The sequence below is a fragment of the Rhinopithecus bieti genome, unplaced genomic scaffold (genome assembly GCF_001698545.2).
Source record: "Rhinopithecus bieti isolate Rb0 unplaced genomic scaffold, ASM169854v2 scaffold_65, whole genome shotgun sequence".
In the NCBI taxonomy this organism is placed as follows: Eukaryota; Metazoa; Chordata; class Mammalia; order Primates; family Cercopithecidae; genus Rhinopithecus; species Rhinopithecus bieti.
The window spans coordinates 4794834-4809295 of record NW_016803344.1 but is presented as its reverse complement, the minus strand read 5'-3'; the positions used below and the strand labels follow the sequence as shown (position 1 = coordinate 4809295).

Below are 14462 nucleotides of genomic sequence, written 5' to 3'. Positions count from 1 at the left end.
CAATGGTTTTTATTTTTATTTATTTATTTTTGAGACAGAATCTCACTTTGTCACCCAGGCTGGAGTGCAGTGGCACGATCTTGGCTCACTGCAACCTCCGCCTCCTGGGTTCAAGCGATTCTCCTGCCTCAGACTCCCAAGTACCTGGGATTACAGGCGCATGCCACCATGCCTGGCTAATTTTTATTTTTAGTAGAAACGGGGTTTCACCATGTTGGCCAGGCTGATCTCGAACTACTGACCTCAGGTGATCCACCTACCTTGGCCTCCCAAAGTACTGGGATTACAGGTGTGAGCCAGCATGCCAGCCTAGAACAATGTTCATATGCTGTTTGTATATTCTTTAAAATACAGATGGATTTACACTTGTAAAGCTATAGACCTGCAACCACTAGCCCTAAGTGGCCACTGAACTATTAAATTAATTTATTTTTATGTTTAGAATCAAAGTCTCACTCAGTTGCCCAGGATGGAGTGCAGTGGTGGAATTATGGCTCACTGCAGACTCAAACTCCTGGGTTCAAGCTAACCTCCAGAGTCACTTGGATTGTTTGTTTGTTTTTGAGACGGAGTCTTGCTCTTTTCACCCAGGCTGGAATGCAATGGCGCAATCTTGGCTCACTGCAACCCCTACACCCCAGGTTCAAGCAATTATCCTGTCTCAGCCTCCCGAGGAGCTGGGATTACAGGTGCGTGCCACCAGGCCCAGCTAATGTTTGTATTTTTAGTAGAGATGGGTTTTCACCATGTCGGCCAGGCTGGTCTCGAGCTCCTGACCTTGTGATCCACCTGCCTCGGCCTCCCCAAGTGCTGGGATTACAGGTGTGAGCCACTGCACCCGGCGAGTTGCTTGGATTATAGGCAGGGGCCACCACACCCAGCTAAGTTTTTTTAAAAAGTTTTGTAAAGACAGGGTTTCACCATATTGCTCAAGCTGGTCTTGAATTACTAGCCTCAGGCAATTCCCCTGCATCAGACTCTGGAGTTGCTGGGATTACAGGTGTGAGCCACAGTTCCAGCACTATTGAGCCCTTTAAACATCACAGAAATTGAGATGTGCTGGGGGTGTAAAATGCATATTAGAGTTTGAAGACTTGGTATCCAAAAAAGTATGTAAAATATCTCAATAATTTTATATTGATAACATGTCGAATAATATTTTGAATACATTACATTGAATAAAATATTACAGTAATTTCATGTTTTTTATTGTTTTAAATGTGGCTACTAGAATATTTTAAATTATGTATGTGGGCCAGGCACAATAGCTCACGCCTGTAATCCCAGCACTTTGGGAGGCCGAGATGGGTGGATCACCTGAGGTCAGGAGTTCGAGACCAGCCTGGCCAACATGGCAAAACCCTGTCTCTACTGAAAATAAAAAATTGGCTGGGAATGGTGGCGGGCACCTGTAATTCCAGCAACTCGGGAGGCTGAGGCAGGAAAATCGCTTGAACCCAGGAGGCGGAGGTTGCAGTGAGCCAAGATCATGCCACTGCCCTCAAGCCTGGGTGACATGGTGAGACTCCATCTCAAACAAACAAACAAACAAACCCAGAACCCCTCTATGGTCTTGCCCACCTGCCCACTCACCAGCCCAGAGGTGACCTGACTGGGATTTCAAGGGATTCAACAGTATAATGCCCACCCTGCATTGTTGCCCTGTATGTTGGCTGGGTGGGGGGATACCTGCTGTGTTTATTTTGAAAATGCAAATCTTGGGAGTTTTATTTCTGGTTTGGGGGCTGGGTAGCCTCACAAGGGTACTTCCCCCTTCCCTCCTGGCACTAAGGGCAGTCACATCCTCACTGGAAGTAGTGGCTGGAGGTCCAGGGCATGACCCCTGACCCCGGGAGGATGAACCGGAAATTCAGTCTTGCAGAGCCCTCTGCACAGCACAGGAACTGGGCAAAATGTGGAGAAAAGGAAAGGTCACAGTTCCCACGTTGGCCACCCCTCTCAGGTGGGGCTGGGGTCTTCCCCTCCCCTTCACATGCATTGGCCCACCCAGCCCCCCATCACCAGGCCCTCCCTTTTGCCACCCCAAAAAATTTGGGTCCGGGTGGCTGGGACTTCACGAGAAGGGGCACTCCTGCCTTGCTGAACTGCAGTCCGCTCCCCCACCCCCGCCCCACTGCCCGCCCAGCCAGAGGCCACTTCTAACCTGGAGAGATGGTATGCTATAGGAAAGCTGCTTACTACCCACTGGCTTTTCAGTGCAGCCTTCAGGCCTCTTGTTCCAGGAGGCCTGGAAAACGGGCGGGGCTGGAAGGCATTTAGATAATTGGAAGATGGGCCGGGCGCTGTGGCTCATGCCTGTAATCCCAGCACTTTGGGAGACCTAGACAGGTGGATCACGAGGTCAGGAGTTCGAGACCAGCCTGACCAATCTGGTGAAACCCCGTCTTTACTAAAAATACACAAATTAGTCAGGTGTGGTGGCATGCGCCTGTAGTCCCAGCTATTCGGGAGGCTGAGGCAGAAGAATCGCTTGAACCCGGGAGGCGGAGCTTGCAGTGAGCAGAGAACACCGCTTCACTCCAGCCGGGTTGACAGAGCGAGACTCCATCTCAAAAAAAAAAAAAAAAAAAAAAAAAAAAAAAACAGAAAAGAAAAGATAATTGGAAGATGGTTAGCTTAAATGACAAATTCAGCCTCTCTGGTCTGGTCATCAAAGAAACACCAATTAAATAATATGGTACCATTGCCACCAAGTTAGCTAAGTCATCAATGGGCGTGATACTTAATTCACTTCTCTGGTTGCTGACACCCTCCTCGACCCCCCAGTCGCGGAAATCCATGCCTAGTTCCACCGTTCAGAGCCTCTACCGGGGCTGCCGCGAAAATTGGACCGGTTGGGGTAACATCTAACCTGGGGTCCCCCGAAAGCGCCCGTGAGTTCCGCTTGGGGGCCCCACTGCCCTCCCACCTCCTAAGCTGGGCGCTCCGCCTGCGAATGACGTTTTGCTGCTGCTCAGCGCAGCCACTCGCGGGGGCGGGGAGGCTGCGGGCTCAGAGGCGCCTGGAGCAAGCGAATCTTAGCCCACCGCCTGCCCAACCGCGTGACCTTGAACAAGTTAATGAACTTCACGCCTCAACGTCCAGGTCTGTAAAATGGGGTATCTAACGCAGACCGCACAGCCCAGCTGGGTTTAGCAAACTTCCGGGAGCCGGTTGGAGCCTCTCCCCGTCCCTAGCGGTGATACCAGGTGACGATATGCCGCAGGGGGTCCTTGGAGGTCACCCTAGGGCGTTGCTGCTGCCTTTGGGAATGTGGAGCTCCAAATCATGTCGCGACAGGAGGATTTCGGGAGGCCTGGATCCTCGCGCCAGGGGGATGTGCGAGGGTATGGGATGAATCCTAATTCCTCCGACCCACCCAAAGCCTAGATATCCAGCCTCCGCGCCTCTCGCCCTGAGGGCCCCGCCCTCAATCCCGCCCTCCTCTAACCCGCTACCCCATTGGTGGCGTCCGGCGGCGCGGTCGCTGTTATTTTTCGAATATATAAGGAGGTGGAAGTGGCAGCTGCAACTAGAGGCTTCCCAGGCTGGTTCCTGAGCCCCGCGTCCCTCGCCCCCCGCCCTCCCCGCATCCCTCTCCTCCCTCGCGCCTGGCCCTGTGGCTCTTCCTCCCTTCCTCCCTTCCCCCCTCCACCCTCTCCGCGCCCGCTGCCTCCCTCGGCCCAGCCAGCTGTGCCGGCGTTTGTTGGCTGCCTTGCGCCCGGCCCTCCAGCCAGCTTTCTGCCGGCCCCGCCGCGATGGAGGTGCCCCAGCCGGAGCCTGCGCCAGGCTCGGCTCTCAGTCCAGCATGCGTGCGCGGTGGCGCCCAGCGTCCCGGCCACTTCCCGGGCCTCCTGCTGGGATCTCATGGCCTCCTGGTGTCTCCGGTGCGCGCGACCGCTTCCTCGCCGGTCACCACCCTCACCCAGACCATGCACGACCTCGCCGGGCTCGGCAGGTAGGACACCCCAAGGAGGCTGGATATAGGGGTGAGAGGCCCGGTCTGGAGTCCTGGGCCTCCTGGAGAACCGGGCATGGTAGTCGAATCCAGGAGGTGGAGTCCCGGGGAGGCATCCTGGGCAGTGGAGAGGTACACCCTTGTCCCTTCATAGGGGCCCAGGACATGGGAGGTGAGACCTGGGCTGTGCCCCCCACACCCTCCAGGTGACCTGCTCTCAGTCTACACAAGCCTCTCCAAGTCTTTCCCCTCACTCCCTCCTCCCTCATTGTGCCTCCACCATGCTGCCTCCCTAATCTCTGCCCAGATAGCCACCATTTTGCTCCAGGATGGGATTCCCAAGCCTGGAGAGGGAACTTGAGGGTGGCAGAGCTGTGGGGCACTCACACATCCATGCCCCTGCTCCCTCCACCCCAATTCTGCCCCCAGAATTAAGCCAATTAATTAAACACTGATCCTGCTCCCTAAGTGCAAGGGGAGAGCTGGGTTGTTCCAGTAGGAGAACCTGGTCTTGGTCCATCCTTCAGGAAGGATCCTGGAAAGGTGGGGGTCTGACAGTTTAGGGGAAGGCTCTCTGGGGCGTCTCGGCTAGACCACCAACCCCTAGGCTGGTCTCCATCCAGGCCACCTTGCTCACACCCTGGGCTCACCTTCCCCTGCACCTGGGAGGACCTTTCTTAACCAGTCAACAAAGAGAAGCCCCTTTAGGGCCTCTGTAGAATGAACCTGCCTTGAGCTGAGAAGAGGGCCAGCCCTCAGGGCCATTGCTTTCCTGGTGTAGTGTTTCGCTCAGTTCTTTTCTCAGTGAGGGAGTGGGAACGTGGGCTAGCGAGGCCTTGAACCCCACCTTTCTCCTTTCCCGGGTCCCTGCTCCTTTCCCAGCGAAACCCCAAAGAGTCAGGTAGGGACCCTGCTCTTCCGCAGCCACAGCCGCCTGACGCGCCTATCCCTGTCTCGACGGGCATCTGAATCCTCCCTGTCATCTGAATCCTCCGAATCTTCTGATGCAGGTGAGGCCCAGGGGAGCCTGGGGAGATCTGCCAGTGCCAGGAGAGTTTGCGGGGGCTGCCTGGGCCTCCCGATTTCCCTGCCGATCAAACTAACATCCTCCCCACATCTGGTGGGCCCAGGAGCGTTTCCCCCACCCTCCACAGAGATGGGAGGAAGACACACCTCATGTGGGGCTCACCACACCCAGTGTGGACTGGCTGAGTGGATGAGAGGGTGGGGCCCTCTACGCTAGATGAGATCTTACCTATGTAAAACCACACACCAAAGTTCCTAAACCACAGCCCTACCTGGGAAGCACCCAGGGCTGAGTTGTTCTTGAGAACATTCTTAGTCTATAACCCCTTCTTTAAAAATCTGTTGTCTCTTCTAGAACAAATTGTTTGAAATCAGTTCAAGAAAAATGCTTAGCGAGCACTGTGGTTTAAAGACACATATAAAGGAATTTCCATAGTAAACAGGGAGTGGTGTCCTGTACCATTTGGGAGATGATGTGTTAGCTCTCAGGGTCCATGATTGGGTTTTTGTTTCATTTTCTAATGTGCCAAAGTCCAAACTAGAAACTTTTCTTTTTCTTTTTTTTTTCTTATTGGGACATGGTTGGGGAAAGTATACAGAAAGTGCCACTACTTTCAAACCAAGGTGCTCTGTCCCCTCAGGTCTCTGCATGGATTCCCCCAGCCCTGTGGACCCCCAGATGGCAGAGCAGACGTGAGTAGAGAAGGGAATGTCTACTACCAAGCAGTCAGCACCTGCCTTTAAGAATCCTAGTTTTAGCATAAACTCACCGGGGAGGTCTGGGAAAACAGGCAGACCATGGGGTGGCTTCAGGATCCCCATGGCCGGGGGGCTCACTGACCTTCTCAGGCCTTGGGATTCTGCTCCCTGTCTCAGAGAAGGATCTGCTCTCATGGGAGCCAACCAAGAGTGGGCTCAGGGCCAGGGATGGTGGGGACAGTGGCCACTGGGAGAGCAGATACTAGACTACAGCCCATGTCTTGCAGGAATACAAGCCCAGCGTATGTCCCGTTTTTCTTTCTTGCCTATACCCATTTTTTCTGTGAAATATTACAATTTAAAAATATGATCCAGTTAATTCAAAACTTTAACTCACTCTAGGCCAAACAAAACACAGTTGCCTGCAGATTGATTTGGCTCTTGGCCAAGCAGCAACCTTTGACTTCGATGACACTTGACCCTCTGGCCAGCTCTGGTCTAGGCCCTTTGTGCAAGGGAATGGAGAGAGAGTTGGTGGGCTCTGGCCTGGACAGACACTTTCCCCTTGGCTGTGGGCATGGGTGGTGTCTTCCAGAGCACAGCTGTTCCCGTCCAGTTGTTAAAGCCCAAGCAGCTGGGCAGCTGCCAGCCATTAGTAGGGACAGCTGGGCATCCCTTGCCTGTGCTGGGGACTGTGGCTTTGGGTTTAGGGTAGTGACTTGTCTTACCTCCCATTGCCTTTGATCAGACTAGGCTGGGCTGCAGATTGGTTCACAAACAGGAAATGGGGAGAGGATTGGGTGGGGTCGGGGGACTGCAGGTTGGTTTTGGTGGCAGCACAGAGCAGTCTTGCCCTACCCCCAAGGCCCATGTACAAGCCAATGAAATTGGTCATCCCTGATGCCAGGTCGGCTGGGCACAGCAGGCCCCCCGGGGGGGCATCCCCCTCATACTTTATCCCTGAGTGGTTCCCTGCCCCACACCTGCTTTGACAGTTATACAGAATTTCTCAGAAAGAAGCTGTGTGTGTGTGTATGTGTGTGTGTGTGTGTGTATGTGTGTGTGCGTGTGTGTGTGTATAGATGCACAAAAGCTCTGCGTGGCAGGTGGTCTCCTGTAACACAGTTGTGGGCTGGGGCCTCAGAGGGAACATGTGTTGGAATCCCTTGCCTGCTGCCTCTTCTAAGGCAGAAGGAGGGGGTGGGACAGAGGCTGGTCCTGGAAAATTCCGTAGGAGGGAGGAGAGGATGTGGCCCTGCACATTTGTCACTAGGGGGTCTGCTGTATCAGACTGGAGCTGATTGGGGGAGCCCTAGAGCAGGCCCCAGTCCTGGGAAGACCGGGAGCCAGGCCAGCTCCTCACAAGGGAGAGGAAGCCTCGCCTTGTTGTCCAGGCCCTGTAGACACCCACATTGCTGGGTGCCCCTGGCCTATCACCATAGGATGGATGGATGCCTTTCCTGGCAGCCATATGGCCCCACTGAAGTGATTTGCATACAGGTGGAAGGCCTGGTGCAGGCTGGCGAGACTGTTGCCTTGGTGACGCCTCCCTGACCCTGTGACCTGCCCCAGCTGTCTCTGTCACTGCCATTCTCTGGGCTTTCTTTCATTCAGGGCAGCCTTTAAAATTCTAGGCTGTCTCTTATCTCCCCCCTCCCCAGTACCTGGGCCCCCTGATGGTTGGGCGTTCTTCCTACCCAACCCCTTCCACTGGCTTGAGCCCTGGCCCTTGTCTTTGCCTTTATTCCTCCCTGGACTGGAGATCTGGTGCTGGGAACTGGGGGACTGGGGGCCTAGTGCTGGGGTGGGTGATGGGTGTGAAGGGAGGATAGGTTGCATGGGACCCTTCTCTGTCCTAGGTTTGAACAGGCCATCCAGGCAGCCAGCCGGGTCATTCGAAAGTAAGTGTTCCCAGGCCTCTTCCATCTACCACGGGCTTTCCCCTAGGACGTATAGGGCTCCGGAAGGGCATGGTACATGCTCTCGGTCCCTGCCCTGCCTCTCCCAGCTCTCACCTGTCCCCATTTCCTCCTGTAGAGAGCAGTTTGCCATCAGACGCTTCCAGTCTATGCCGGTGAGTGTCTTTGAGGCCTGACTGAGGCTTAGACATGCTGGCCAGGCATGGGGTAGATGAGCAGGAGGCATCTAGGGATCACCTCCCAGCTGGGTGTCCCAGGCAGGCTGTGGGAGATGGGGTTTCAGAGGTAGATAGGTAAGTGGGAGGAGCTGGAGGAGAGGTGGAGAAGGTAGGGCCTGGGCTGGTGCCGGAGTAATGCAGCCTTCATTCCTCTGCCTGCCGCCCTGCCTGGCTCTCTAGGTGAGGCTGCTGGGTCAAAGCCCCGTGCTTCGGAACATCACCAACTTCCAGGCGCCCGATGGCCAGAGGAAGAGCGAGGCGGGCAGTGGAGCTGCCAGCAGCTCTGGGGAAGACAAGGAGAACGTGCGCTTCTGGAAGACTTGGATGGGAGTTCTCCAGGGAGAGGAGGGGCATGCTGGGGTGGTTTCGTGGCATGTGAGGACCCTCCTTTCCAATCTTGGCTGCAGGATGGGTTTGTCTTCAAGATGCCATGGAAGCCCACACATCCCAGCTCCACGCATGCTCTGGCAGAGTGGGCCAGCCGCAGGGAAGCCTTTGCCCAGAGGCCCAGCTCGGCCCCCGACCTGATGGTACATCTAGAGAGCTGACCCCTGGCCGGGGCCTGGGGAGGCAGCCTGAGGGAAGAGGAGGGTGGCCCTGAGCCCCCAGGCACTGGGAACTTTTCCTCAGGATGATGGGGGCGGGAACTGTCCCCACCTCTAAGTCTGTGTCTGCCTGTCATGTGGACAGTGTCTCAGTCCTGAGCAGAAGATGGAAGTGGAGGAGCTCAGCCCCGTGGCCCGAGGTCGCTTCTCTCTCACCCCTGCAGAGGGGGATACTGAGGAAGATGATGGATTTGTGGATATCCTAGAGAGTGACTTAAAGGTAAACAGCCTTGGCCCGCCAGGCCCCTACCTCCCCATCTCTGGGTTCACCCAAAAGAAGAGAGCTCTGAGCCCCTGTGGCAGGACCGTGACCTCGTTCCAGTGTCAGAAGAAGAATTTGAGGTAACTGAGTAACAGCCTAACCTCTGGCCAATCAGAGAAGAGCAGGTGGCTGGTGCCACAGTGGAGGGGAGGTTGCGGAGGTGGGGCAGCTTCTCACCCCAACCTGGGGTTTGCCAGGGAAACAGGGAAGGCTGTGCTGGAGGATTCCGGGACTGGAGGGGTTTGGCCTATGCCTGTGGGTGTGACCCTATCCTTGCTAATCCGGCCTCAGGATGATGATGCAGTTCCCCCAGGCATGGAGAGTCTCATTAGCGCCCCACTGGTCAAGACCTTGGAAAAGGAAGAGGAACAGGTGGGCCTCTGGGGTGGCCCCCTCCAAATTTGGAGGCATGGGGTCCATCCTACCCTCCAGTGGATTCGAGGGATGGGGTGGGGCCTGGACACTCTGATCCCTAACCTGCTATCTCCACCAGGACCTCGTCATGTACAGCAAGTGCCAGCGGCTCTTCCGCTCTCCATCCATGCCCTGCAGCGTGATCCGGCCCATCCTTAAGAGGCTGGAGCGGCCCCAGGACAGGGACACACCCGTGCAGAATAAGCGGAGGCGGAGCGTGACCCCTCCTGAGGAGCAGCAGGAGCCTGAGGAACCTGTGAGTGCCTTCCTCCTGGAGCCCACTTTTGCATGCACCTCGGCAGCCACTCCCTTGGCTAAGTTTGTGGCAGAGGGCAGGTGGCAGCCTGGGCATGGCAGAGAAAGGGGGTACCAGCCAGACAGGGCATTGAGGGGCAGCCCCACCCTGACCCTGGCCTCCATCTGACTCACTTTCCAGAAAGTCCGCGTCCTCCGCTCAAAATCACTGTGTCACGATGAGATTGAGAACCTCCTGGACAGTGACCACCGAGAGCTGATTGGAGATTACTCTAAGGTACCTGCAGCAGCGAAGGGCCCCTTGGGGGCTTGACCTTTTACTGACTAGGGGTCCTCTAGCCTAGGGGCTGCTTGGGTTTCTCCCTCTCCCCAGAGCTCCCCTTTTCTTTGTCCTTTGTATCTTTTCATCTTTTGTTCTCATATAGACTCCTCCCTCTGGCCCTCCTTGTCTCCTGACTCCACCTCAAGTCAGTTCAGGCATCTGTTGCGTCTTCATCTTATTTCCAAGCTCATAGCTAGCTTGGAACCCCGTCATGCCTCACCTTCGGGCTTGGCAGAGGGTAGGGAGCAGAGTGTGGAGTTCATCTCTTCCACTTCCCTTTTTCATTTCCCTTTCCCCTTGGAAGGTTGTTCCCTGGGTGTCAGACCCAAGAGACCCTCTCAGTTGCTATGGGACCCAGAGCTGAATTTGAAGGCCAAAGCAGGTGTGGCCTCTGAGTTTGGGAATGAAACTTCATTCTTTCCAGGCTCCTGGTCTTACCAATTTAACTTTTTCCTCTCTCCCGCATCCCTTCCCTTCCCTTCCCTTCAGGCCTTCCTCCTACAGACAGTAGACGGAAAGCACCAAGACCTCAAGTACATCTCACCAGAAACGGTAAACAGCGTTGCGCCATTTTCTAGGCACATTTGGGACTGTAGCTCCGTTGTTGACCTTCCCTGGGGACAGGCTGTATGGAACTATGCCAGAGGACAGGCTAGGGCCACCTGCTGGCTGCCAGCCTGACCTTCTGGAACCAACCCCCATGACCTCCTACAGATGGTGGCTCTGTTGACGGGCAAGTTCAGCAACATCGTGGATAAGTTTGTGATTGTGGACTGCAGATACCCCTATGAGTATGAAGGCGGGCACATCAAGGTAAGGTGGGGCAATGGGGAGAGGCCCTGAAGATCCCACCTGCTTTAGGTCCTTGCTCTACCAAGAGCAAGAATGGGTGGAGGACAGGTGCCCCCTCTCGTGGGGAGGGTTCCTACCAAGAGAAGGACAGGGACTGCAGGGGGAGGGGCCTGCTTCCTGGGCCCAGGGCTGTGCCTGACCTCTGGCTCCTCTGACAGACTGCGGTGAACTTGCCCCTGGAACGCGACGCCGAGAGCTTCCTGCTGCAGAGCCCCATCACACCCTGTAGCCTGGACAAGAGAGTCATCCTCATTTTCCACTGTGAATTCTCATCTGAGCGTGGGCCCCGCATGTGAGTCCCAGCTCTGCCCAGCCAGCTAGTGTCTGCCCCGGCCTTTCCTGCCCAGGCTTGCAGGTGCTGGCACCATTGCGATGGCCAGGGGTGCGAGTCCAGGTTCTGCTCTGTCCCATCTGATGGCCTAGAGCTGACCTCAGTCCCGCTTCACTGCGCATGGTATCCACCTCCCATCTCCCTCACTGTCCTGCCTATGAAACCTCATGTCCACGCCCCATCCATTGCTGCCACCCTCAGAAAATCTAGTTCCAAGTCTCTAGCAGTGTCTTTCTCAAAATCTAAGGGCCCCATGTCAGTCCCCAGTGACACTGACCCTCCCCATGTTCAGTGCTGTTAGGTCTCCATTGGAACCTCCTCCACTGGCATCCACAGCACCTGGGCCCTCCCTGGCTGAGCTCCTTCTGTCCCTATTCCTGTTCTGCCTGGCCATCTGTCCTCCCACCCCTGCCTCCTTCTGGGTTGCCACTGGACCATCAGACTGCTAGTGACTCCCCAGTCTGGCCTCACCCATGTGGTGGGAATCTGTACCCAGATGCCCCTTACAGAGTCACATCCCTGTGGCCCTCCCATCTTCTCCAGGCATCCCAGCATGTGGCACCCACCTCCACCCGGGCACCAGGCCTGGGCACTGGCTTCAGTCTTGGGTCCTCCTCCTCCCTTCTTCCCACCGCTAATCCTCACTGGGTCTTGTCCAGGAGTGGCCTGAATGGGTCCCTTGAATTTGGCCCACTTGTCTCCTCTCCTGCTTCTCCTTTCCTGGTCCAGGCACAGATATCTCTAACAAAGATGGTGCAACTTCTTTCTAGAAACAGATCTCATCCCCTTGATTTTACCTCCTTCCTTCCACCTCCCCACCCTCTTCTGTAGCCAGACTAATCTAAAAAGTGTTCTTTTGGTTACATTCCTGTGCTCAAAGCCTTCTGTGGCTCCCCAAGGCCCTCAAAGGAGGGGACGTGGGGAATAGGTCCCATGATGTACAAGCCACTGCATGTCCCGTTCTGACCACACCCTGCCCATGATGCCTCAGGTGCCGTTTCATCAGGGAACGAGACCGTGCTGTTAACGACTACCCCAGCCTCTACTACCCCGAGATGTATATCCTGAAAGGCGGCTACAAGGAGTTCTTCCCTCAGCACCCGGTAGCGTGGGTGGGGAAGGCCACAGTCTTCGTGTGAGGGTTGGCTTGGCCAGGCTGGAGCCGTGGGAGGGGGATGGGAGGGTTAGGTCCCTGTCAAACTTACCCATTCCACTGCATTGAACCCTCCTATCCTGCCCTAGAACTTCTGTGAACCCCAGGACTACCGGCCCATGAACCACGAGGCCTTCAAGGATGAGCTGAAGACCTTCCGCCTCAAGACTCGCAGCTGGGCTGGGGAGCGGAGCCGGCGGGAACTCTGTAGCCGGCTGCAGGACCAGTGAGGGCCTGCATCAGTCCTGCTACCTCCCTTGCCTTTCCAGGCCTGAAGCCAGCTGCCCTATGGGCCTGCTGGGCTGAGGGCCTGCTGGAGGCCTCAGGTGCTGTCCATGGGAAGGATGGTGTGGGTGTCCTGCCTGTCTGCCCCAGCCCCGATTCCCCTGTGTCATCCCATCATTTTCCATATCCTGGTGCCCCCCACCCCTGGAAGAGCCCAGTCTGTTGAGTTAGTTAAGTTGGGTTAATACCAGCTTAAAGGCAGTATTTTGTGTCCTCAAGGAGCTTCTTGTTTCCTTGTTAGGGTTAACCCCTCATCTTCCTGTGTCCTGAAAAGCTCCTTTATGTGTGTGTCAGCGGAGGCTGGGGGAGAGCCATGGTCCCCGAGGATGGGTCAGAGCTAAACTCCTTCCTGGCCTGGGAGTCAGCACTCTGCCCTTACTTCCTGGGCCAGGACTGCCCCTAACCTCTGTAGGAACCGTGGTATGTCTGCCATGTTGCCCCTTTCTCTTTTCCTCTTTTTCCTGTCCCACCATACAAGCACCTCCAGCCTGAACAGAAGCTCTTACTCTTTCCTATTTCAGTGTTACCTGTGTGCTTGGTCTGTTTGACTTTATACCCATCTCAGGACATTTCCGTAGACTATTTAGGTTCCCCTATCAAATATCAGTTACCCACTCAGTCCCAGTTTTGTTGCCCCAGAAAGGGATGTTATTATCCTTGGGGGCTCCCAGGGCAAGGGCTAAGGCCTGAATCGTGAGCCTGCTGGAAGCCCAGCCCCTACTGCTGTGAACCCTGGGGCCTGACTGGTCAGAACTTGCTGCTGTCTTGTTGCGGATGGATGGAAGGTTGGATGGATGGGTGGATGGCCGTAGATGGCCGTGGATGCACAGTGCCTTGCACACCCAAACCAGGTGGAAGCATTTTGGTGAGCATGACAGCCTGCAGCAGGAATATGTGTGTGTCTATTTGTGTGGACAGAAATCTTTACACTTAGGGTTTGGATCTATTCAAGAGGAAATATTCAAGTCACAGAAGCAGCTAAACCAAGGACTCAGCACCCTCTGGATTCTGAATCTCAAGATGGGGGCAGGGCTGTGCTTGAAGGCCCTGCTGAGTCATCTGTTAGGGCCTTGGTTCAATAAAGCACTGAGCAAGTTGAGAAACCAGCATTGTGTCCTGTGGCGCCCTGGGCAAGACCCTAGCACCCCACCGATGGCAGGATTGGGGTAGGGGACAGGTCAGCAGAGGCTGGAAGAGTTGCTGGAGAGGTGCCCTCACACTCTTGTCCCCTCTTCTCCCAATGTCTTCCATCTCTCGGGTGATAACTCCTACCAGGACTTTGGGTTCAATCCCTCCTTCCCCTCACCTGGCCTCCCAAGCACTTCTAGGCTTGCCCTTCCTAAACTTGGCACCGAAAGGCAAGAGTGACCTCATCACTCAAGGATCATTAATGGCTCCCCATTGTCCTCAGGATAAACTTAAAGAACTCCTGGCAGCCAGGCATAGTGACTCACGCCTGTAATCCCAGCACTTTGGGAGGCTGAGGTGGGCGGATCACAAAGTCAGGAGTTCGAGACCAGCCTGGCCAATATGGTGAAACCCCAGCTCTACTAAAAATACAAAGATTAGCAAGGTGTGGTGGCACGTACCTGTAGTCCCAGCTACTTGGGAGGCTGAGGCAGAAGAATCTCTTGAACCCGGGAGGCAGAGGTTGCAGTGAGCTGAGATTGTGCCACTGCACTCCAGCCTGGGCAACAGAACGAGATTCCATCTCAAAAAAAAAAAAAAAGAACTCCTGGCATGGCCTTTTAAGATTTGGGCTCTTGCCAACCTCATTCTCTCAAGAAAGTGGGAAAGAGCCAATCTGGGAGCACAGGCCAAACCCAGATCTCTGAGGAAATTCTCCCCGAATACCACTGCAGGTGACCCTCCCCCCAGCACCACCCACACAAATGGGACCTGTGCGATGGGAGGGACTCCTTTGCATCTGTATAAATAAGATGCTGTCTTTGATACAGAGTGCACACACATGTCAGGTGTGCTTACCACTTTCTGGGACAGTTCATCTATGTTGTGAAGTAGGTGATGCAATGATTATTCACCCCATTTTGCAGATGGGAAAATGGAGGCTATTTCCTATCAGAGCAGAAAAAGGGGACTCGAGATCCCCATGCTGAGTCTAAAGGACACCTACCCTATCTCTAGCTTGTTCTCCCAAGTTTC

General features: G+C 55.2%; 1 protein-coding gene across 4 annotated transcripts; it reads left to right on the top strand.

The window, feature by feature from the left end:
* The first annotated feature begins 2473 nt into the window (after positions 1 to 2473).
* CDC25B (cell division cycle 25B) lies at positions 2474 to 13405 on the top strand. 4 transcript variants are annotated; one of them, XR_001886763.1, is made up of 17 exons: positions 2474 to 3958; positions 4841 to 4968; positions 5626 to 5677; positions 7543 to 7584; positions 7721 to 7757; positions 8001 to 8123; positions 8228 to 8350; positions 8511 to 8645; positions 8979 to 9059; positions 9181 to 9357; positions 9538 to 9633; positions 10168 to 10230; positions 10393 to 10491; positions 10689 to 10822; positions 11853 to 11964; positions 12104 to 12340; positions 12541 to 13405. XR_001886763.1 is itself a non-coding variant. In XM_017878318.1 (17 exons), exons 2-17 carry the CDS (start codon positions 3759 to 3761, stop codon positions 12242 to 12244), a joined length of 1743 nt encoding a protein of 580 aa, XP_017733807.1. In that variant the 5' UTR covers positions 2474 to 3105; positions 3227 to 3758; the 3' UTR covers positions 12245 to 13405. The 4 variants fall into 4 exon arrangements, 3 of the variants coding, with proteins under 3 accessions (XP_017733807.1, XP_017733816.1, XP_017733827.1); XM_017878318.1 differs by having other exon boundaries at positions 2474 to 3105; positions 3227 to 3958; positions 12104 to 13405; XM_017878327.1 differs by having other exon boundaries at positions 2474 to 3105; positions 3198 to 3958; positions 12104 to 13405.
* Positions 13406 to 14462: the final 1057 nt, after the last annotated feature.

Bases quoted from the DNA above. Each gene is read 5' to 3' on its own strand.
- CDC25B (XM_017878318.1), top strand. From the start codon at position 3,759: ATGGAGGTGCCCCAGCCGGAGCCTGCGCCAGGCTCGGCTCTCAGTCCA. The intron at 7,758-8,000 runs GTGAGTGTCTTT...CTGGCTCTCTAG, and splicing joins GACGCTTCCAGTCTATGCCG to GTGAGGCTGCTGGGTCAAAG. The intron at 8,646-8,978 runs GTAAACAGCCTT...ATCCGGCCTCAG, and splicing joins TCCTAGAGAGTGACTTAAAG to GATGATGATGCAGTTCCCCC.